Below are 23,893 nucleotides of genomic sequence, written 5' to 3'. Positions count from 1 at the left end.
AGTGTATGTAAACTTCCGACTTCAACTGTATCTTGCATTGCTCATCTCATATGTATATACTGTATTCTATACTATTCTACTGTATCTTAGTCTATGCTGCTCTGACTGCTCGTCCATATATTTATTGATATATTCTTCATTCCATTGCTTTACTTAGATTTGTGTGTATTGGGTATATGTTGTGAAATTGTTAGATATTACTTGTTAGATATACTGTACTGTTGGAGCTAGAAACACAAGCATTTCGCTACACCCGCAATAACATCTGCTAAACATGTGTATGTGACCAATAACGTTTGATTTGATTTGGTCTATTCTAGGGAATGATATTCTATTTCTACAACAGACCTTCCGTTCATAGTTTGGCTACTCCTATTGCAGTAAGTTTAGGCACATTTACAGCACTAGTCAACTCTTTGTGTGAGTCTCTGGCTATAACAGTGATAGGGAACAAACCTACTATTTCTGCGGCGAGAATAGTGCCTTTTCGGGTCTTCACGTAACCCTTCAGCTTTTCGGCCTCCCTATCAGCCATAACTAACTGGAATGTATAGTTTACCAACTAATTATAACGCTGTATTCCCCTTTGCAATGTTGCAGAACTCAAGAAGACAACTTTATAGCTAAGTTTAATTCAGTAGAAAAAAAGCGGACTGATGTTGTCTCCTAACTGCGGGGTTTTCTTCTCTCCAAGTTGGACTATTTCGAATGAGTGAGTAATGTTAACTTCAACTTCCTGGATTTAGTAAAACTATAAAACAAAATAGGAAAGTGCACTTTTATAAATTACTCGCTCGAAGGAGGTAGTAAAGACGTGCAAACGGAATAGTATTCTGCCAGCAGCACAAACGATGACGTCACTTTCGTATGGTAATGACAAAACCTTCAAAATAGAACCCCCAATGCAATACATTGTAATAGACCGTACATGGGATACATATCGGCTTGTAGAGAGAACTTGTCTACCTGTCTCAGCTAAAGTGGAGTGGGAAATACTCTGTTGGGTCTCTACCAACCAAATACAGTGCATTCGGAAAGTATTCAGACCTCTTGACTTTTTTCCACATTTTGTTACGTTATAGCCTTATTCTAAAATGGATTAAATCGTTTTGTCCCCCTTATCAATCTACACACAATACCCCATAATGACAAAGCAAAAACAGGTTTTTAGAAATTTGTGCACATTTATTAAAAATTAAAAACGGAAATATTTCATTTACATAAGTATTCAGACCCTTTGCTATGAGACTCGAAATTGAGCTCAGGTACATCCTGTTTCCATTGATCATCCTTGAGATGTTTCTACAACTTGATTGGAGTCCACCTGTGGTAAGTTCAATTGATTGGACATGATTTGGAAAGGCATACACCTGTCTATATAAGGTCCCACAGTTGACAGTGAGGTCGAAGGAATTGTCGGTAGAGCTCCAAGACAGGATTGTGTCGAGTCACAGATCTGGGGAAGAGTACCAAAAAATGGTGTTGTACATATCCAGCAGCACTTAGTTCTTCACCCCCTCCATTGCCCCAACTGTTGGTCTGATTCACTGGTACAAGGAGAGCTTTTGCACTATGTTGAATAAGGTTATGTGTCATTCAATATGGTCCAGTGGGCAGAAACAAACGGAAAGCAGTAGACCTATCTAGGTTATGTGGTTTTTGCGTGACAAGCCTCTGCTTTGGCAACAGCGTCGACTATTTTCTTGAAAACTAGAACTGCCTACTGATATGCTACTGGTAGGCCTGAAAGTTACGCGTTATAAAATGACTTCCGGTACTTGTCGGGCCCATACGGGAAGCCACTTTATAGCGCGCACCTTTCTTACTCAGGGGGTGTGAGCACTTGTTTTTACAGCAAACAAGACTGGGAACAGCTGCCACTATGCTTAGGTATGTATGACACGTTATCTTTTATAAAATGTGTTATTTCACTTAGGCCTACTTTGCTCTATGCAGAATAGAATAGCATAGAATTGGAATAGGAATAGAATAGAACTGTGTTTTTTATTGATTGTTCATTAAACCCAAGTATTGGACGATTTACAATTATTCCTGTATTTATTCAAACATTTTAGATTTTTTAAACCATATTAAAATGCTTTGAATATTTTACCAACCCTGATTATGAAAAAAATTAATTGCTTTTCAACTGTAGAATTCTGGAAAACAGAGATATCATGCCATCATGTGGCAAAGCAGCAGGACTGCATGTGGAATAGAATCAGCAGAACTGCATGTGTATAGACGTTGGTGAGGTGTGCCATGCGATGTAGACTAGACTAGAAGTAGGCCTGCCTACCTTATACCCTCAATGAACCTCATAGCGAGCTCCGGGCACTACTGAACATCAGCACATAGTACAGCATAAACAATACATATGATCTACAAGATTAGAGACATAGACAAGACATTTAACCTTCAACAGAATAATTTCAAGTTTATTTGATTTTGTTTCACATGGATTCCATAGAATAAGAATACAATAGATATTTATTTTTCTTCTGAATTGTCATAGTCATTATCATAAATACTAATAAGAATACATCATACACAATAAACACAGCACTATCCAAAGGCATAAAGAGTATCACAAGACATCATTCACCACTAACAACAGAGTATATGGTTTTCATTGAGCATATTTATAAGAACTACAGAGAGAGAGGAAAAGAGAGAGTGAGGTAAAGAGAGCTAGAAAGAGAGAGAGAACACAGAGGAAGAGAGAGAAAGTCAGGTGCCTCTACACCGCCTGATAAAAAAAAAAACGGATTCAAAAAATGAAAGAATCCAAAACTGCATAATGGAATAATATGAATGAAAAACAATATCAGTTTCCGTTGTGATGATAACTGTGGAAGCAAAATCTATCGCTCCAGACACACACGCCTGTCCTCTTACCATTTGGCAATCCAGTTTTTCTTCTATCCAAACAGAGGATTGGCAGTACAGCGGGTAGGCCAACCTGATTGTTGTAGCACATGTACTCTCTGTGCTTTGTGTGAAATATAGCGGAGCTGCTCTGTGCTGTCACCTTATGATGAGCCAAACATACATCATATTAGTTAATATGCTGTAACACTTATTTGCCACTTGCTTTTCCCCCTTCAATTTTGTTCCAGGCTGCTTTAAGTCCAGGAGTCAGACATGCAAAACCTTTGTTTTGAGAGTAAAGGGGATGCAGGATTTATTTTTTTATATTGGAAATAAGATACTGTTCAGAACACTTCAGTTGGCTAAATTAATATGTTAAAAGTACTGTAAGTATTTCCTATGGCTTGTGTATGGTCTTGAAAACGGCGCAAATTGTGCCATACTGATTTAGTTCTGTGTAAATATTTGCATGCTTTTTGATCAGATGAGCATTAGAAATGGTGATTAAACATGATGACTAACTCTGTCTGATGACTCATCCCTAGACTATATAAAAACAGGAATGGGTTCTGGACCAAATTTGTCGGATGCCGATTTCTAAACTACATTACAATCCAAATAAATAAAAACACGATGCCCCTTAACATCAATTGGCTTCCCTGATTCACAACCTCAAATCATCTCTAAATAAGAGCGTTGATAGCACACTACGTACAGCAGTTTTTAGGAACAGCATAATATTAGCAAAATACCAATTGCTACCATGCTAACTACATTTTCATTATCCTAGATGCATTTAGGACTTTTTACATTTCAGCTTTTAAGAGATTCTCTGGAACAAACATAGCTACAGTCATATGAAAAAGTTTGGGCACCCCTCTGAGGCTGCATAATAATTTACTCTGTCGTCACAGAAAATGATCACAGTGGCATGCCATTCATTTTCTAATAAAAGCTGAGTACTGGGATATTGTCCAGACAAAGATTTTTAGTGTAGCAATATTAAGTTGTATGAAATTAAATCAGATGTGAAAAATAGGCTATGCAAAAATGTCTGCATTCTGTTGATTTGAATACCTGTAACTACTTAGCACTGATTAATTGGAACACACAATTGGTTTGGTGAGCTCATTAAGCCTTGAACTTCATAGACAAGTGCATCCAATCATGAGAAAAGGTATTTAAGGTGGCCAATTGCAAGTTGTCGTTCTCTTTGACTCTCCTCTGAAGAGTGGCAACATGGGGGCCTCAAAGCAACTCTCAAATGACCTGAAAACAAAGATTGTTCAACATTATGGTTTAGGGGAAGGCTACAAAAAGCTATCGCAGAGATGTAAGCTGTCAGTGTCCACTGTGAGGAACATAGTGAGGAAATGGAAGACCACAGGCACAGTTCTTGTTAAGGCCAGAAGTGGCAGGCCAAGTAAAATATCGGAGAGGCAAAGGCGAAGGATGGTGAGAACGGTCAAAAACAGCCCACAGACCACCTCCAAAGACCTACAACATCATCTTGCTGCACATGGTGTCACTGTGCATCGTTCAACAATTCAGTGCACTTTGCACAAGGAGAAGCTGTACGGGAGAGTGATGCGGAAGATGCCTTTTCTGCACACACGCCACAAACAGAGTCGCTTGAGGTATGCAAACGCACATTTGGACAAGCCAGCTTCATTTTAAAATAAGGTGCTGTGGACTGATGAAACAAAGCTTGAGTTATTTGGTCATAACGAGGGGCGTTATGCATGGCGGCAAAATAACACTGCGTTCCAAGAAAAACACTTGCTACCCACAGTAAAATTTGGTGGGGGTTCCATCATGCTGTGGGGCTGTGTGGCCAGTGCCGGTACTGGGAATCTTGTTAAAGTTGAGGGTTGCATGGATTCCACTCAATATCAGCAGATTCTTGGGAATAATGTTGAAGAATCAGTCACAAAGTTGAAGTTACGCCGGGGCTGGATATTTCAACAAGACAACGACCCAAAACACTGCTCAAAATCTACCCGGGCATTTATGCAGAGGAACAAGTACAATGTTCTGGAATGGCCATCCCAGTCCCCAGACCTGAATATCATTGAGAATCTGTGGGATGATTTGAAGCGGGCTGTCCATGCTCGGCAACCATCAAACCTAACTGAAGTGGAGATGTTTTGTAAGGAGGAATGTTCCAAAATACCTTCATCCAGAATCCAGACACTCATTAGAGGCTATAGGAAGCGTCTAGAGGCTGTTATTTTAGCAAAAGGAGGCTCTACTATATATTGATGTGATTTTTCTGTTGGGGTGCCCAAATCTATGCACCATTTTGATGCATATTGAACATGTTCTGTTAATCCAATAAACCTAATTTCACTACTGAAATATTACTGTGTCCATCAGTTATTTGAGAGATCAAAATGAAATTGCTGATCCAAACACCCAATTATTTATAAATGGAAATCATGGAAATTGTCAGGGGTGCCCAAACTTTTTCATACGACTGTAAGTCATTGCTTGAGTAATATTTCGATGAAAAATATAAAAGACAATGAACACAAGTTGTAATGAATGTAACCTATGTTAAACACATAAATCACTGCTAACACATCTCTCATTCTTCTCTACTCGCTCTCTGAATTCATCGTTCTTTTTGCTTTCTTTTTTGGCTTCATCCTTTGCCATCACGTCTATTCCGCTCTATCCCTTCAAACTCACTCAGTAATGTTGAACAAATAAAAAAGCACAGTGAGAAAATAGGAAAGATGGAACTCTATTCTGAAAACGAAGAAACAAAAACATAAAAATTGAGAAAAAAAAGGATATAGAGAAATAAAATATACACACAACATAAATATTAGAGAACGACGAGGGTTGAACTGTGACCTAAACAGAACTGAAGTAAATACAATTGAATAACTCTGTGCTCTACATCTGTTGTATAACAACTAATATGGAGCACACAATTATTCAACTGTGTACATATATTTATATATTAATATGTTGATATTTACACAGCACAGACAAATACATTCTCCCAAGTTAAATATTACTACCATTATTGTCCTTCATTTAAGTGTTATTCCCATATAAGATAGATCTTTGTAGTTTTCTAAAATATTGTATTCAAGTTTTTCCTCATATGATCAAACGGACAATCCCCTGTTGTCTTCTAGAGTTAAACACATCAACAGAAGAAACAGCATGTTACAGTAAGGACCCATTTCCCCCTCACCAAAATAACCCAAATGGACACGGTGTTGCTAAATTCCCCTCCCAAGACCCCACCTTCTTCCATCCCTCCCTCCCTCCCTCCTCTTGTCAACTCACAGATGCACAAACAGACAAACAGAGGAGTGTGGAATTGTGGATGGTGGTCAGGCACCACACACCCAAATCACATGGTGGCCCTGGAGAGAGAGAGAGAGAGAGAGAGAGAGAGAGACAGAGAGAGAGAGAAAGAGAGAGAGAGAGAGAGAGAGAGAGAGAGAGAGAAAGACAAAGGGAGAGAGAGAGAGAAATTACAACTAATGTATACATAAAGCTTATGAAGATGTCATAAAGCCACAGTCTGTATTCCCTTTGGAAGAGTAACATTATTACAGTATTTCTCACAGTCGTTTAACTCTGTATTCTCAGTGTTGCTCCATCATATGCACTGACACTCACCATCTTCCAGCTGCTGTAGGGTGGACCAGCTCACATTTGATTGGCGAAGGAGGTGGGCTGCTGTTCGTATCCCCCCTGCTGATAGTCTCCGCCTCCCTCGGTGTAGCCGCCCTGGCCATAGTCGGGCTGGTAGCCTCCCTGGGTGCCGGCATAGGCGTCCCCCTGCTGTGCGTAGCCCTCTTGCCCATAGCCTTCCTGGCCAAAGGACTCTGGAGCAGGCGCCTTCTCCTGGGAAGGTGCATATGTGCCTCCGAAGGCTGCCATCCAGCCGGTCTCCTTGAACACAAACCACAGGTTTCCTCCCCACAGGATCAGGTTCAGGAAGCCAAAAGCCTGGGGGGTGAATTGGAAAAAGAAGAAGAAGAAGTCAATATGTTGTAGTACAGGGTTTTTCTGTCATATCCTTTTACTAAACACACCATTAGAAATGAATTCCTGAAAAACGTACCACAGATGTGTTGAGACCAGAGACCACGGGGTCGTGGACTTCACGGCAGCGGTTCTCCGGTTCGTCACAGGCCTCGATCAGTAAGACGACCTTGTCTGGGTCAGTGGCTGCCTTCACATCCGACAGACCTTTAGCCCAGGCAGAAGAAGCCACCAGCCAGAAGAAGGTGAACACAGACGTCACGACGAAGTCCTGAGGAGCATCAAGTTATAAAGCATTAGCAACATACATATTCATCATCATCAATCTGAAAGTCCTCATCAGAAACGTAATCAATCTCATCATCATCATCATCATTATCATTATCATTATCATCATTATCATTACTAGGATATTAGTAATAGTAGCAGAGGTAGTGGAATATGGTATGGAATATGCCTACTAGATACAAGAAGAGCGAAAGACAAACTCACAATCTGGGCTCCCTTGCAGCCTTCACGGTATTTCTCCAGAATGAAAACGTACACAGAAAGGGCTGCCATGGAGTAGAGGAAGGAGAAGACACCGACGGTGACAAAGAACTCAGCTGAGGAGGAGTAGTCTCCGATCAGGAACAGACGCTCAGGGCTTTCCCCCTTACAGGTTGGGGCATCGATGTACACCTGATGTAGCCTGGCAAGGACAAGGGACATAGAAAGACAGAGAAGATGGTAGACAGAGAGAGAGAGAGAGGAAGAGAGACATCAAATTGGGTTAACATAGTTTAATATAGATTAATGTTCCACCCCTGACGTTTGCAGCCCAGTGGTACTGTAAAAATGACAGACAAACCATATTTGTGCGGGTTCAGGGGGTTATGTGTGACTGATTAGGCATACTGACCTGAATGGATATTCAAACTTCACCTCAATGCTCAGGTCACTCTCTGACCGGTTTTTACACTCCACACTCATCTTGAACATGCCAGAGTAGCTGCCGCATGTCGAGAAAGCAAAGATAGCAAAGATCTGAAAGATACAGAGAGAGGAAGAGAAGATGAGAAGAGTTAGAAACAGCACGTCGAAGTAAAAGGGAAGTGAAAGAGAAGGGGCGGAACAATTTCACCACCTGCTGTGTCTTCTGCACTCCAATGTTCCACCAATCACAGCAGGCTGTTGACAAAGGCACCCAGAGTGCAAATCAATGCAGCTATATCGCCAGGTCACAGAGCTACACCTGTTGCCATGGTTACTCTGACACCTAAAGTTGTGCACTTTTGTATAAAGAAAATACAAGAAATGTAAAACAACATGTTTGGTTGATATGGATGTACTACCGGTTGGACCAAATAAGTGATGATCTACTCTATGTACCAGGCTACAGTCCTACAGTACTACAGTACTGTAACGCAGCGCTTGTGCACGTGAACGCTTATCTGCTCTCTTACACACACACGAGCGTGCACATAGACACACTCTCACACATCGGAGAATAGACAGCCAGCTATTTTTACCACACCCTCCCTTCCCTGCAGGCCAGATCCGATTGGTTGGAAAATCTGGCTATTAATCTGACGGAGGTCCACCTCCATCTGTCACTAAAGGACGCTGCACAGGGCTACTGTACACACACACACACACACACACACACACAGGCATGGGCGCATGTGTGCGCAGCTGCACAAATACACGCACACCTATCTGTATACCAATCTGCTCTCATACTCTGGAATACATTGCTCTAAATAGTCATAATATATTTCAACATGGCTTCACCAAGCCTTCAAATATACACAGATTCATCCACACTCCTCTATTGATGAAAAACTGTACACATGGTACACAGAAATTATTCTCTCTCATTTATATCTACAGCACTAACACAGTCACACCTCCTCCACTTCCTCTCCTTATTAACAGGTTTTAATAATGATTGGAGAGGAGTGTGAGGGGAGGGGATGATCATGAAAAACAAAACAGATTGGATATAGGCATGCATGAAAGATGGAAGGAGGACTTTTTGTATGAAGGACATGCAGATCTAGCACCAGGCTAGTTAGAGTAACTATGTTGAAAGATGTGGGAGAGCTAAGTTCACAACATATGCCAAATGATCCTCTTGTAAGATTTTAGCTCTCACTTAGCTAGTCTCACATACACAGTAACATAGATGATCAAAGGGCAAAGGAATGATGGAAAGATGTTGAAGAAAGAGAGACAGAGGCAGGCTGCACACAGTGTCAGATACTATGGTAATGCTATTGGCAACATTGAGCATAGAGGGGGGAGGGGGCACAGGGAGGTTCCCACTGACATGGTAAATGTTGCAGTGCTCTCACATAAATTCACTACCACTATTCAAACATGCACAAACACAAGCACCCATGCATAAAAGCAAAGGAACTTGTCTGTCGGCCCTGCATTAAAGACCAAAATTGCTTTTAAAAAATGGTGATAAATAAAAAAAGTATACCAGTTTCATTTAAGGACCAAAAAATGTACAGCTGTGCCATTTAGATTGCTAAATAGTTGGGAAGAGATTTTTGATGTACTGATTCCATGGCACATGGTTTATTTGATGATAAACAAAATGACGCTGGATTCAAAACTTTGAGTTTTTTTATTTAAATTATTATACAACATATTATACAACGGAATGGTCTTCAGAGATAGATGGGAGGGGTTGAGGGTAGCTGAAGGATGGGACTAAAAACAAACAAAAGATAACTATTGTAAAATATACTGTGTCCGTAAAATGTATATACACTGCTCAAAAAAATAAAGGGAACACTAAAATAACACATCCTAGATCTGAATGAATGAAATAATCTTATTAAATACTTTTTTCTTTACATAGTTGAATGTGCTGACAACAAAATCACACAAAAATTATCAATGGAAATCAAATGTATCAACCCATGGAGGTCTGGATTTGGAATCACCCTCAAAATTAAAGTGGAAAACCACACTACAGGCTGATCCAACTTTGATGTAATGTCCTTAAAACAAGTCAAAATGAGGCTCAGTAGTGTGTGTGGCCTCCACGTGCCTGTATGACCTCCCTACAATGCCTGGGCATGCTCCTGATGAGGTGGCGGATGGTCTCCTGAGGGATCTCCTCCCAGACCTGGACTAAAGCATCCGCCAACTCCTGGACAGTCTGTGGTGCAACGTGGCGTTGGTGGATGGAGCGAGACATGATGTCCCAGATGTGCTCAATTGGATTCAAGTCTGGGGAACGGGCGGTCCATAGCATCAATGCCTTCCTCTTGCAGGAACTGCTGACACACTCCAGCCACATGAGGTCTAGCATTGTCTTGCATTAGGAGGAACCCAGGGCCAACCGCACCAGCATATGGTCTCACAAGGGGTCTGAGGATCTCATCTCGGTACCTAATGGCAGTCAGGCTACCTCTGGCGAGCACATGGAGGGCTGTGCGGCCCCCCAATGAAATGCCACCCCACACCATGACTGACCCACCGCCAAACCGGTCATGCTGGAGGATGTTGCAGGCAGCAGAACGTTCTCCACGGCGTCTCCAGACTCTGTCACGTCTGTCACATGTGCTCAGTGTGAACCTGCTTTCATCTGTGAAGAGCACAGGGCGCCAGTGGCGAATTTGCCAATCTTGGTGTTCTCTGGCAAATGCCAAACGTCCTGCACGGTGTTGGGCTGTAAGCACAACCCCCACCTGTGGACGTCGGGCCCTCATACCACCCTCAAGGAGTCTGTTTCTGACCGTTTGAGCAGACACATGCACATTTGTGGCCTGCTGGAGGTCATTTTGCAGGGCTCTGGCAGTGCTCCTCCTGCTCCTCCTTGCACAAAGGCGGAGGTAGCTGTCCTGCTGCTGGGTTGTTGCCCTCCTACAGCCTCCTCCACGTCTCCTGATGTACTGGCCTGTCTCCTGGTAGTGCCTCCATGCTCTGGACACTACGCTGACAGACACAGCAAACCTTCTTGCCACAGCTCGCATTGATGTGCCATCCTGGATGAGCTGCACTACCTGAGCCACTTGTGTGGGTTGTAGACTCCGTCTCATGCTACCACTAGAGTGAAAGCACCGCCAGCATTCAAAAGTGACCAAAACATCAGCCAGGAAGCATAGGAACTGAGAAGTGGTCTGTGGTCACCACCTGCAAAACCAGTCCTTTATTGGGGGGTGTCTTGCTAATTGCCTATAATTTCCACCTGTTGTCTATTCCATTTGCACAACAGCATGTGAAATTTATTGTCAATCAGTGTTGCTTCCTAAGTGGACAGTTTGATTTCACAGAAGTGTGATTGACTTGGAGTTACATTGTGTTGTTTAAGTGTTTCCTTTATTTTTTTGAGCAGTGTAGTATGTATAAGCTGGAAGTAGAAGCCTAAGTGTTGTTGTCCATTAGTTTACTCCAATTAGGGGAGAGGTGGTAGGGTTAGGGGAAAATAATAAAGGAAAATATATTTTAAAAACACACGAGTACACACACTCCGAGTTAGAATCAGCGGCATTTAAAAAAAATATCTGCTTATCAGATTTGATAGCTGAGTCAGACAAGACTGAAACCACAGGTATTCCTAAATAAACTTGGGTAAATGGATAACTGAAGTTAATACATTGATTGATACAGGAGCATAAATGGACGTTGTAGAACCAAAAGTCTAGCCATCAACATGTAAGTACTGTATGTATGCTCTCAAGCTTCTTTATGCCGCCGAGTTTGGCAGGAACCCAAAGAGTGATGGAACTAACAGCTTCAACCAATCACACCTCCGCTAAGCTAGGGGCAAGAGAGTGGGCAGAGAGCCCTAGCAATAAGTCTGCAAAGGTTTAACATATAAACTCCTTACCATATACAGTGGGGGGAAAAAGTATTTAGTCAGCCACCAATTGTGCAAGTTCTCCCACTTAAAAAGATGAGAGAGGCCTGTAATTTTCATCATAGGTACACGTCAACTATGACAGACAAAATGAGGAAAACATTTTTTACAAATTTATTTGCAAATTATGGTGGAAAATAAGTATTTGGTCAATAACAAAAGTTTCTCAATACTTTGTTATATACCCTTTGTTGGCAATGACACAGGTCAAACATTTTCTGTAAGTCTTCACAAGGTTTTCACACACTGTTGCTGGTATTTTGGCCCATTCCTCCATGCAGATCTCCTCTAGAGCAGTGATGTTTTGGGGCTGTCGCTGGGCAACACAGACTTTCAACTCCCTCCAAAGATTTTCTATGGGGTTGAGATCTGGAGACTGGCTAGGCCACTCCAGGACCTTGAAATGCTTCTTACGAAGCCACTCCTTCATTGCCCGGGCGGTGTGTTTGGGATCATTGTCATGCTGACAGACCCAGCCACGTTTCATCTTCAATGCCCTTGCTGATGGAAGGAGGTTTTCACTCACAATCTCACGATACATGGCCCCATTCATTTTTTCCTTTACACGGATCAGTCGTACTGGTCCCTTTGCAGAAAAACCCCAAAGCATGATGTTTCCACCCCCATGCTTCACAGTAGGTATGGTGTTCTTTGGATGCAACTCAGCATTCTTTGTCCTCCAAACACGACGAGTTGAGTTTTTACCAAAAAGTTATATTTTGGTTTCATCTGACCATATGACATTCTCCCAATCCTCTTCTGGATCATCCAAATGCACTCTAACAAACTTCAGATGGGCCTGGACATGTTCTGGCTTAAGCAGGGGGACACGTCTCGCACTGCAGGATTTGAGTCCCTGGCGGCGTAGTGTGTTACTGATGGTAGGCTTTGTTACTTTGGTCCCAGCTCTCTGCAGGTCATTCACTAGGTCCCCCCGTGTGGTTCTGGGATTTTTGCTCACCGTTCTTGTGATCATTTTGACCCCACGGTTTGAGATCGAGGGAGATTATCATTGGTCTTGTATGTCTTCCATTTCCTAATAATTGCTCCCACAGTTGATTTCTTCAAACCAAGCTGCTTACCTATTGCAGATTCAGTCTTCCCAGACTGGTGCAGGTCTACAATTTTGTTTCTGGTGTCCTTTGACAGCTCTTTGGTCTTGGCCATAGTGGAGTTTGGAGTGTGACTGTTTGAGGTTGTGGACAGGTGTCTTTTATACTGATAACAAGTTCAAACAGGTGCCATTAATACAGGTAACGAGTGGAGGACAGAGGAGCCTCTTAAAGAAGAAGTTACAGGTCTGTGAGAGCCAGAAATCTTGCTTGTTTGTAGGTGACCAAATACTTATTTTCCACCATAATTTGCAAATAAATTCATTAAAAATCCTACAATGTGATTTTCTGGAAAAAAAATTCTCAATTTGTCTGTCATAGTTGACGTGTACCTATGATGAAAATTACAGGCCTCTCTCATCTTTTTAAGTGGGAGAACTTGCACAATTGGTGGCTGACTAAATACTTTTCCCCCCCACTGTACACTCCTACAATCAGCAGCTTTGATAAGCAATACCTGTAACCACTTATAGAATACTCAAATCAAATTATATTTCTCACATGCGCCGAATATAACAGGTGTAGACCTTACTGTGAAATGCTTACTTACAAGCCCTTACCGAAAAGTGCAGAGTGAGACAATATTTGCTAATGTCGTAGAAATATATATGACTCGAAAGTAGTCAACTCAAACATATCTCACAAGAAACTGGAGCCTGTGAATCCAAGAATTAGACTTTTATTATCTAATAACGAAAGCCGAGCAGTTCCATGAAACGGCTGTCTCTCTTTGGCTTAGAGCTCCCTTTTATACACATACACAAATGCACAAACATACTTCCATGGCATATTCAGTTACCCCCTTATGGCAAATTCCTAACTTATTTTAGTTCTGCACCACCCTTCTTTTCCAACGTCCAGCTGTCACACAATGTCCACTCCAGGAAACCCTCTTTCACAAGCATAACCTGGGGCAGGATGTTGTTATGGTTGACACAGTGGTTAACCACAGCTCTATACAGCTCTATCCGTACTGATTCGTGAAATAATTTAACGTCGAGCTAATTGTCGATTTCAGTGGCTTAAAAACGAACAAATCTAAACCGTTACTTTTTTGGGGTTCGAACCGGTTCAGAACTTTATTTATTTTTCTGTCTGGAACAGTGGAACAGAACAAAAAAATAATGGTTCTGTTCAGAAATAAATGATTGGAAAATAATTGTTTCCAACCCCTGATTCTGTGTGTATGCTTTTACAGCCGGCTTGTCCATTACCCAGCTTTATTATTATTATTATTATTATTATTTATTTATTTTTTATGTGTGTGGAGTGGGTGGGCGAGCGGATTAGGTGCGGAGTGCTCACTGTTGTGTGGCAGGGGGTTAGAGGTAGGGAAGGGGAACGGGCTAAGCTCTTGTCAAGTCCAGAAGAAACAGCCCAATTCCTGGGTCCAACCCCTGTACTACAGAACTACAGCTCCTACTGGGAGTGGGAATCCAGCCACACACAATCCAAACTATTACAAGTCATTTGGCAAACTCAGATCTCAAAGTACATTCAACAAACAATACAAAGATGGCCTACACGAAAAAGCAAAATATTTATATTTATTTGTGCATTAGTATTGGTGTGTGTGTATATCTCTATTCAGTTAAGTAGTCTTTGAGAGAGAGAGAGTGTGTGACTACTGCTCTACTGTGGCATCTCTTTTTAAAGATGAGAGGAAGGAAACACACAGGAAGTGTGCTGCACCTGTTGCTTTCCCTCTCCATGTAGTCACTGTCTCCACTTTCCTTTGCTCTGACGCTGTCATCCTGCCTCTCCTCTCCGACTTTCTAAACCAACCCTCTCAATAATGGGCTCTTTTCTTACATTGGGTTACCGATGTTGAGAGATACAGTATGGGATAAAATAAAAGGGGGGGGGGGGGGGGGAGGGGGTAATGAGGGTGAAATCCCCAACTCTAATCACATAAACCCAACGGTACTGAGTACTGAGAAAGTAAGTATTCTTCAAACGTTCCCCTGCAAGTTGACATCCATTAAATAAGAATACAAACATGAAAATATCTGTTTTGGACGTCATACCGTGTCCTGAACACACGTGCGCACACATAACTACACACAATCTTTCACAGTCAGAAAGCAGACTCTTTTGTCTCTGGAGAATGCGATCCATGGTAACACGTGTGCTAAAACAAACATTTAGTGAAGCCACAGAGAAAGATGGGAGGAGTAGCGCAATCATGTTGTATTGACAAATGCAGGATTAGAATACTGGGGAGAGAAGAGAGCGGGAAAGAGAGAGAGGGCCTGCAAATCATGCAGCGCATTTGGGATTGTGGGTTGAGCAAATAACAGAAGTACTACAAAAAAAGCTTGCGGAGAAGGAGCATTAGTATTTGCAATAAAGATGCATAAAATATTAACTAACAATTGTTAGGCCAGTACAGTACTGTTCGGTTCAGTACACGTGGTTAAATCAGCATACTCAGCAGTGGAATCAAACATATTGACGATAATAGCACACTGCTCTCCGACTTTACAATCAATTCAAACATTTATGGGAGTTGATCAATGCCAGGACTCATATGTTCAGATTATCGTTATGTAGGCATTACATTCATGTACTGCATCTGAATGCCTTTATAATACTGAATAAATGTGAAACACAAGGTCAAACTCCATCCCCATCATAAAGCTGATCCATTCTGCTCATGGAGAAAAAGCTGGCATTAAAACAGTCCCATCTGTAAACTGATCCAGAAAGAAATGCATCAAGCTGGTTCTAATTAACACTGTATCGTGTTCACAGAGAGAGAGGGGATGTTAGCTCCATATCATTACCATGACGAATACATTTTGTAATGGAAAACTTCAGATCCATCATACAACTTTTGTTCCTTTAGATTATTTTTCCTTAAATGAAGACAAGAGCAGCGAGGCGAAATTCATCATGTGCAAGAGAACATGGGAAGGAGATAATGTCAAGAAGAAACTCTCAGACAGTGTAACATAAGTCAAGGTAATGTGGGTTTCATGCGTTTCCTTCACATCTCTCAGCAAGAGATAATATACATCAAGTTTCTGGCCCTGCAGTGGGTTAGCCTACTTTGCTTTCTGAAGTAGGGGATGTGATGGGTGGGGACTGCAGAGGTAGGACAAGAGACCGGAACTTTGTGAGTCACTGACTGCTGTGCAGCACGCGCCAGGTGATCTAGTTACAGTATGGAATTCACAACTAAATATTTGCCAGCTTGATATCTTATAACCATACTGAACAAAAATATAAACGCAACATGCAACAATTTAATAGATTTTACTGAGTTATAATTCATAAGAAGAAATCAGTCAATTGAAATAAATAAATTAGGCCCTAATCTATGGATTTCACATGACTGGGAATAAAGATATGCATTTGCTAGTCACAGATACCTTTAAAAAAAGAAAAGGGCCTATATTTGTGCATTCAAATTGCCATTGATCACATACAATTGTGTTTGTTGTCGGTACCATACCATAACCCCACCGCCACCATGTGGCACTCTGTTCACAATGTTGAAATCAGCAAACCGTTCGCCCACACAACGCCATACACGTGGTCTGCGGTTGTGAGGCGGGTTGGACGTACTGCCAAATTTTCTATAAAGACATTGGAGGCGGCTTATGGTAGCAACAGCTCTGGTGGACATTCCTGCAGTCAGCATGCCAATTACACGCTCCATCAAAACTTGAGACATCTGTGGCCTTTTGTTGTGTGACAAAACGGCACATTTTAGAGTGGCCTTTTATTGTCCCCAGCACAAGGTTCACCTGTGTAATGATCATGCTGTTAAATCAGCTTCTTGATATGCCACAGGTGGATGGATTATCTTGGCAAATGATAAATGCTCACTAACAGGGATGTAAACAAATTTGTGCACAAAAATTGAGAGAAATAAGCTTTTTGTGCATATGGAACATTTCTGGGATCTTTTATTTCAGCTCATGAAACCTGGGACCAACACTTTACATGTTGCGTTCATATTTTTGTTCAGTGTATTAAATTAACTGTCTAAAATGTGCTAAATGCTCTGCAGTTGTTCATTTGGTTTGCTAATTTAGTAGCTAGATATCTAGCTAAGTGGTTATCTTCTTGCAAAATCAAGATTATCTTGCTCACACTGCCCTACCCTATGCTTTGACTTCTTTCTCCCCTCTCTCTCCAGATGAAATCTTGCGACTTGTGATGGCTGGCCGCCCAACAACCTGCCCGCTTGACCCTATCCCCTCCTCTCTTCTCCAGACCATTTCCGGAGACCTTCTCCCTTACCTCACCTCGCTCATCAACTCATCCTTGACCACTGGCTATGTCCCTTCCGTCTTCAAGAGAGCGAGAGTTGCACCCCTTCTCAAAAAACCTACACCCGATCCCTCCGATGTCAACAACTACAGACCAGTATCCCTTCTTTCTTTTCTCTCCAAAACTCTTGAGCGTGCCGTCTTTAGCCAACTCTCTTGCTATCTCTCTCAGAATGACCTTCTTGATCCAAACCAGTCAGGTTTCAAGACTGGTCATTCAACTGAGACTGCTCTTCTCTGTGTCACGGAGGCTCTCCGCACTGCTAAAGCTAACTCTCTCTCCTCTGCTCTCATCCTTCTAGACCTATCTGCTGCCTTTGATACTGTGAACCATCAGATCCTCCTCTCCACCCTCTCCGAGTTGGGCATCTCCGGCGCGGCTCACTCTTGGATTGCGTCCTACCTCACAGGTCGCTCCTACCAGGTGGCGTGGCGAGAATCTGTCTCCGCACCACATGCTCTCACCACTGGTGTCCCCCAGGGCTCAGTTCTAGGCCCTCTCCTATTCTCTCTATACTCCAAGTCACTTGGCTCTGTCATATCCTCACATGGTCTCTCCTATCATTGCTACGCAGACGACACACAATTAATCTTCTCCTTTCCCCCTTTTGATAACCAGGTGGCGAATCGCATCTCTGCATGTCTGGCAGACATATCAGTGTGGATGACGGATCACCACCTCAAGCTGAACCTCGGCAAGATGGAGCTGCTCTTCCTCCCGGGGAAGGACTGCCCGCTCCATGATTTCGCCATCACGGTTGACAACTCCGTTGTGTCCTCCTCCCAGAGTGCAAAGAACCTTGGCATGACCATGGACAACACCCTGTCGTTCTCCGCTAACATCAAAGTCGTGACCCGATCCTGTAGGTTCATGCACTACAACATTCGCAGAGTACGACCCTACCTTACACAGGAAGTGGCACAGGTCCTAATCCAGGCACTTGTCATCTCCCGTCTGGATTACTGCAACTCGCTGTTGGCTGGGCTCCCTGCCTGTGCCATTAAACCCCTACAACTCATCCAGAATGCTGCAGCCCATCTGGTGTTCAACCTTCCCAAGTTCTCTAATGTCACCCCGCTCCTCCACACACTCCACTGGCTTCCAGTTGAAGCCCGCATCTGCTACAAGACCATGGTGCTTGCCTACGGAGCTGTGAGGGGAACGGCACCTCTGTACCTTCAGGCTCTGATCAGTCCCTACACCCAAACAAGGGCATTGCGTTCATCCACCTCTGGCCTGCTGGCCCCCCTACCTCTGCGGAAGCACAGTTCCCGCTCAGCCCAGTCAAAACTGTTCGCTGCTCTGGCACCCCAATGGTGGAACAAGCTCCCTCACGACGCCAGGACAGCGGAGTCACTCACCACCTTCCGGAGACACTTCAAACCCCACCTCTTTAAGGAATACCTGGGATAGGATAAAAGTAATCCTTCTACCCTCCCCCTACCCCCCCCCCCCCAAAAAATTTTTTAAATGTTAAATAATCCCCTCCTGGATCAATATCCTTGCTGTCTAATATTTGTTTTGTGTGTGCTGCAAACTGAGTAGCATTTGAGTTACTTGTATAACTTTATGAGCTGGGATGTCTGTTAGGGTTGGGCAGTATCCAGATTTTCATATCGTCATACCATCCTTCTCTCATCCTGGGATTTACAGTATTACGGTCTTCGTACACAAGGAGGCGCTAAAAAAGCCCATTGGTTGTCTATTACCAGAACGCAAAAAAATTGCACAAACTAATAGAGAATTTCAATAGAGGCTGCTAGCTAACGAGCGCACAAATTGCAAAGACAGGCAATCCATCTCATACATTTTTATGTTATTGAAAAAATGTAAAGAAATAGTTGACTGTATTTAAACAACATCCCGTGGCTTTTGCCAAATACCCCAGTAAGCCTAATGTCTGTCGTGCAAATATTTTACGTTGGAGACTGTATCAAATGTTTACAATGCACTCGTTAGCATTTAGCTAGCATTCGCTATGAGATTGTACATGTACAGTGGGGAAAAAAAGTATTTAGTCATCCACCAATTGTGCAAGTTCTCCCACTTAAAAATATGAGAGAGGCCATAGGTACACGTCAACTATGACAGACAAAATGAGGAAAAAAAATCCAGAAAATCACATTGTGGGATTTTTAATGAATTTATTTGCAAATTATGGTGGAAAATAAGTATTTGGTCATTAACAAAAGTTTCTCAATACTTTGTTATATACCCTTTGTTGGCAATGACACAGGTCAAACGTTTTCTGTAAGTCTTCACAAGGTTTTCACACACTGTTGCTGGTATTTTGGCCCATTCCTCCATGCAGATCTCCTCTAGAGCAGTGATGTTTTGGGGCTGTTGCTGGGCAACACAGACTTTCAACTCCCTCCAAAGATTTTCTATGGGGTTGAGATCTGGAGACTGGCTAGGCCACTCCAGGACCTTGAAATGCTTCTTACGAAGCCACTCCTTCGTTGCCCGGGCGGTGTGTTTGGGATCATTGTTATGCTGAAAGACCCAGCCACGTTTCATCTTCAATGCCCTTGCTGATGGAAGGAGGTTTTCACTCAAAATCTCACGATACATGGCCCCATTCATTCTTTCCTTTACACGGATCAGTCGTCCTGGTCCCTTTGCAGAAAAACAGCCCCAAAGCATGATGTTTCCACCCCCATGCTTCACAGTAGGTATGGTGTTCTTTGGATGCAACTCAGCATTCTTTGTCCTCCAAACACGACGAGTTGAGTTTTTACCAAAAATTTATATTTTGGTTTCATCTGACCATATGACATTCTCCCAATCCTCTTCTGGATCATCCAAATGCACTCTAGCAAACTTCAGACGGGCCTGGACATGTACTGGCTTAAGCAGGGGGACACGTCTGGCACTGCAGGATTTGAGTCCCTGGCGGCGTAGTGTGTTACTGATGGTAGGCTTTGTTACTTTGGTCCCAGCTCTCTGCAGGTCATTCACTAGGTCCCCCCGTGTGATTCTGGGATTTTTGCTCACCGTTCTTGTGATAATTTTGACCCCACGGGGTGAGATCTTGCGTGGAGCCCCAGATCGAGGGAGATTATCAGTGGTCTTGTATGTCTTCCATTTCCTAATAATTGCTCCCACAGTTGATTTCTTCAAACCAAGCTGCTTACCTATTGCAGATTCAGTCTTCCCAGCCTGGTGCAGGTCTACAATTTTGTTTCTGGTGTCCTTTGACAGCTCTTTGGTCTTGGCCATAGTGGAGTTTGGAGTGTGACTGTTTGAGGTTGTGGACAGGTGTCTTTTATACTGATAACAAGTTCAAACATGTGCCATTAATACAGGTAATGAGTGGAGGACAGAGGAGCCTCTTAAAGAAGAAGTTACAGGTCTGTGAGAGCCAGAAATCTTGCTTGTTTGTAGGTGACCAAATACTTATTTTCCACCATCATTTGCAAATAAATTCATAAAAAATCCTACAATGTGATTTTCTGGATTTTTTTTTCTCAATTTGTCTGTCATAGTTGACGTGTACCTATGATGAAAATTACAGGCCTCTCTCATCTTTTTAAGTGGGAGAACTTGCACAATTGGTGGCTGACTAAATGCTTTTTTTCCCCACTGTACTTGTTAGCATTGCTAACCTTCGGATTACAGAGGCTCAGTGGGGTTTGAAAATAACACCCCTTGTGTTCAGTGCTGGTATTACCGAATATCCCAGGGATGGGACAAGGTCGGTATGACAATCTGGATAGTGCCCAAGCCTATACTGTATGTCAACTGCATACAGCCTTTTGTTTGCCTTTGCGATGCACTCAATTGCCTCTACTGTACTATACAGCAGGTATAGTATTTCATGATGTTGTCAATAGGGATTTTCATAAGAGAACTACAGGGATAAATGTTCAGGTAATAATGCTTTTATTGCTTCCTGAAAGTTGATCCTCTCTTTGACTAAGAGAGGCTGACACCAACCAAACTCACTTGGCTTACTGTGTTGTGTCTTGACCTCAAAAATCACCCTTTCAAGCAACTCATGCCATCACTGAAGAGGCATAATGCTGCAGCTTTTGCATGTCTCAACGATCTGCATTTTTAACTTCCAATAGGAGGATTGCATCAGGCTATTAAAATGATGCTGACTAAAAGCTTTATTCAAATTTTTTAAGCTCCTCCAGAGGAAAGGAGACACATGCTTCCCTGCATGTGCCTTAATATTGCAATATTAACTGGCTTTAAAATGTACATATAAGAAGGTCTGATATAATGGCCAAATAACACTTCAGTTCCTACAGAAGTTCTTATAGAATAGATACTGTAGTTACAGAGCAGTCATGAATGCAGACCATAGTGTGGATCAGTTGTGTGTGGTGAGTTTCACAAGCCAACAGCCCAGTATAATTACAGTGGGATTCACTTTTAAGGGCATTGGAAATACTCCAAGTGTGATAGGAGCCAGATGTTTCGTATATCAACACCTACACTAGTCCTCCTTGACTGCATGGTTCAACTCCCTTACTAACAAAAATGTCCTCCCTGGCACTAGCCACAAGTGCAAACTGAAATGCTTTGGAGTGTCAATGTTGTTAAATAAATAAAGATTACATTGCCTTGGCGCAATAAGTGTGCGTAAATGTTAAATATATATATATATATATATATATATATATATATATATATACACAGTACCAGTCCAAAGTTTGAGCACACCTATACTCATTCCAGGGTTTTTCTTTATTTTTACTATTTTCTACATTATAGAATAATAGTGAAGACATCAAAACTATGAAATAACACATATGGAATCATGTAGTAACCAAAAAAGCATTTTATGTTTGAGATTCTTCAAATAGCCACCCTTTGCCTTGATGACTGCTTTGCACACTCTTGGCATTCTCTCAACCAGTTTCACCTGGAATGCTTTTCCAACAGTCTTGAAGGAGTTCCCACATATGCTGAGCACTTGTTGGCTGCTTTTCCTTCACTCATCCCAAACCATCTCAATTGGATTGAGGTCGGGGGATTGTGGAGGCCAGGTCATCTGATGCAAGCAGGTCTCTTCTTCTTATTTGTGCCCTTTAGTAGTGGTTTCTTTGCAGCAATTCGACCATGAAGGCCTGATTCACACAGTCCCCTCTGAACAGTTGATGTTGAGATGTGTCTGTGACTTGAACTGTGAAGTATTTATTTGGGCTGCAATTTCTGAGACTGGTAACGCTAATGAACTTATCCTCTGCAGCAGAGGTAACTCTGGATCTTCCATTCCTGTGGCAGTCCTCATGAGAGCCAGTTTCATCATAGCGCTTGATGGTTTGTGCGACTGCACTTGAATAAACTTTAAAAGTTCTTGAAATGTTCCGTATTGACTGACCTTCATGTCTTAAAGTAATCATGGACTGTCGTTTCTCTTTGCTTATTTGAGTTGTTCTTGCCATAATATGGACTTGGTCTTTTACCAAATAGGGCTATCTTCTGTATACCTCTCCTACCTTGTCACAACACAACTGATTGGCTCAAACGCATTAAGAAGGAAAGAAATTCCACAAATTAACTTTTAGAAAGGCACACCTGTTAATTGAAATACATTCCAGGTGACTAGCTCATGAAGCTGGTTGAGAGAATGCCAAGAGTGTGCAAAGCTGTCATCAAGGCAAACAGTGGCTATTTGAAGAATATAAAATATATATTTCGATTTGTTTAACACTTTTTTGGTTACTACATGATGCATTCCATGTGTTATTTCTTAGTTTTGATGTCTTCAAGTATTCTACAATGTAAAAAATAGTAGTAGGTGTGTCCAAACTTGACTGGTAGTATATATATATATATATATATATATATATATGTGAGTGTCACAGAGCTCCCTACGTGTGTGGCCTGGGGTCGGCGAGGGGTGGGCTATACTTGTAAATTGCCTAACCCTAACCTGTGCAGGTAAATGCCAATGGCTTCGTGACTTTACGCCCCTCCCACGCAACCACGATTCAATGCGAGTCATAAAACAAAGAACACATTTTTGTCAACTAAATCAAGGGAAGCAAAGCAACTTGTCAAAGTATAACATTTAAAAACGCATAGCGCAAAGACAGGCCTATAATCAAGCCGATAACAAACAGTTTAAAAAACAGCCTAATCAATGTTGGCAGAACAAAATAGGCTATTAATGTACTTGTAACTTAACTCGATAAACTTCATGAAAGCTATTAATTGTGAATAAATGTATTCTAAACGATGCAAGTACGTTCCAAATAACAAGACACCCTGGACTCCACAAAAACTATAAAACAATGTCATAACATACTGTAGTTCTGGCCATTCTACAGTACTTACCGAGCGATTCGACCGTCGCTTTTTAGATCCGCGCGTGAACATGTCGATGGTTCAAGAACAAGTGGCTTAGTTGTTTCCAAATAGTCAGGGAGGATTTTTAAATAGGTAGATAGATACATGAGGCATCTGAATTCACAGGACAACGTAAAAATATGTTCCGATAAGTCGTGTCCTAAATGCAGTACCAACTTGTACAAACCTCCTCTTCTTGGAGTTTTACGCACAGACTTGCTGGAGTTGTCTGAAAATTGCACATTTTGGTCACCCCAAATAAAAGGGGAATGGGAAAAACTGAAATTGCACCACCATCTAACCCCTCACATACACACTATCCCCCAAAACCCACCACCCCATCCCATTACTTTGGCCCTAAACAATCCTACACCAGGCAGTCGGCCTGTGAGGGGTGAACCCCTTCTCTCAAACTTCCTATAGATCTTCTGCACTAAAATCTCTCACAACCAAA

General features: G+C 42.1%; 1 protein-coding gene across 1 annotated transcript; it reads right to left on the bottom strand.

The window, feature by feature from the left end:
* Positions 1–6,172: 6,172 nt before the first annotated feature.
* On the bottom strand, positions 6,173–23,477 carry LOC311123641 (synaptophysin-like). The gene is made up of 6 exons (XM_084197881.1): positions 23,428–23,477; positions 7,784–7,908; positions 7,375–7,573; positions 6,962–7,153; positions 6,514–6,846; positions 6,173–6,254 (listed from the first exon to the last, which is right to left on the bottom strand). The coding sequence occupies exons 1-5, from the start codon at positions 23,467–23,469 to the stop codon at positions 6,544–6,546; spliced, it is 861 nt and encodes a 286-aa protein (XP_084054007.1). The 5' UTR covers positions 23,470–23,477; the 3' UTR covers positions 6,173–6,254; positions 6,514–6,543.
* Between the last annotated feature and the right edge of the window lie 416 nt (positions 23,478–23,893).

This window comes from Coregonus lavaretus, assembly GCF_964263955.1.
Source record: "Coregonus lavaretus genome assembly, contig: HAP1_SCAFFOLD_3292, whole genome shotgun sequence".
Classification (NCBI taxonomy): Eukaryota; Metazoa; Chordata; class Actinopteri; order Salmoniformes; family Salmonidae; genus Coregonus; species Coregonus lavaretus.
The sequence above is the reverse complement of the archived record's forward strand: the minus strand, read 5'-3'. Positions and strand labels throughout refer to the sequence as shown.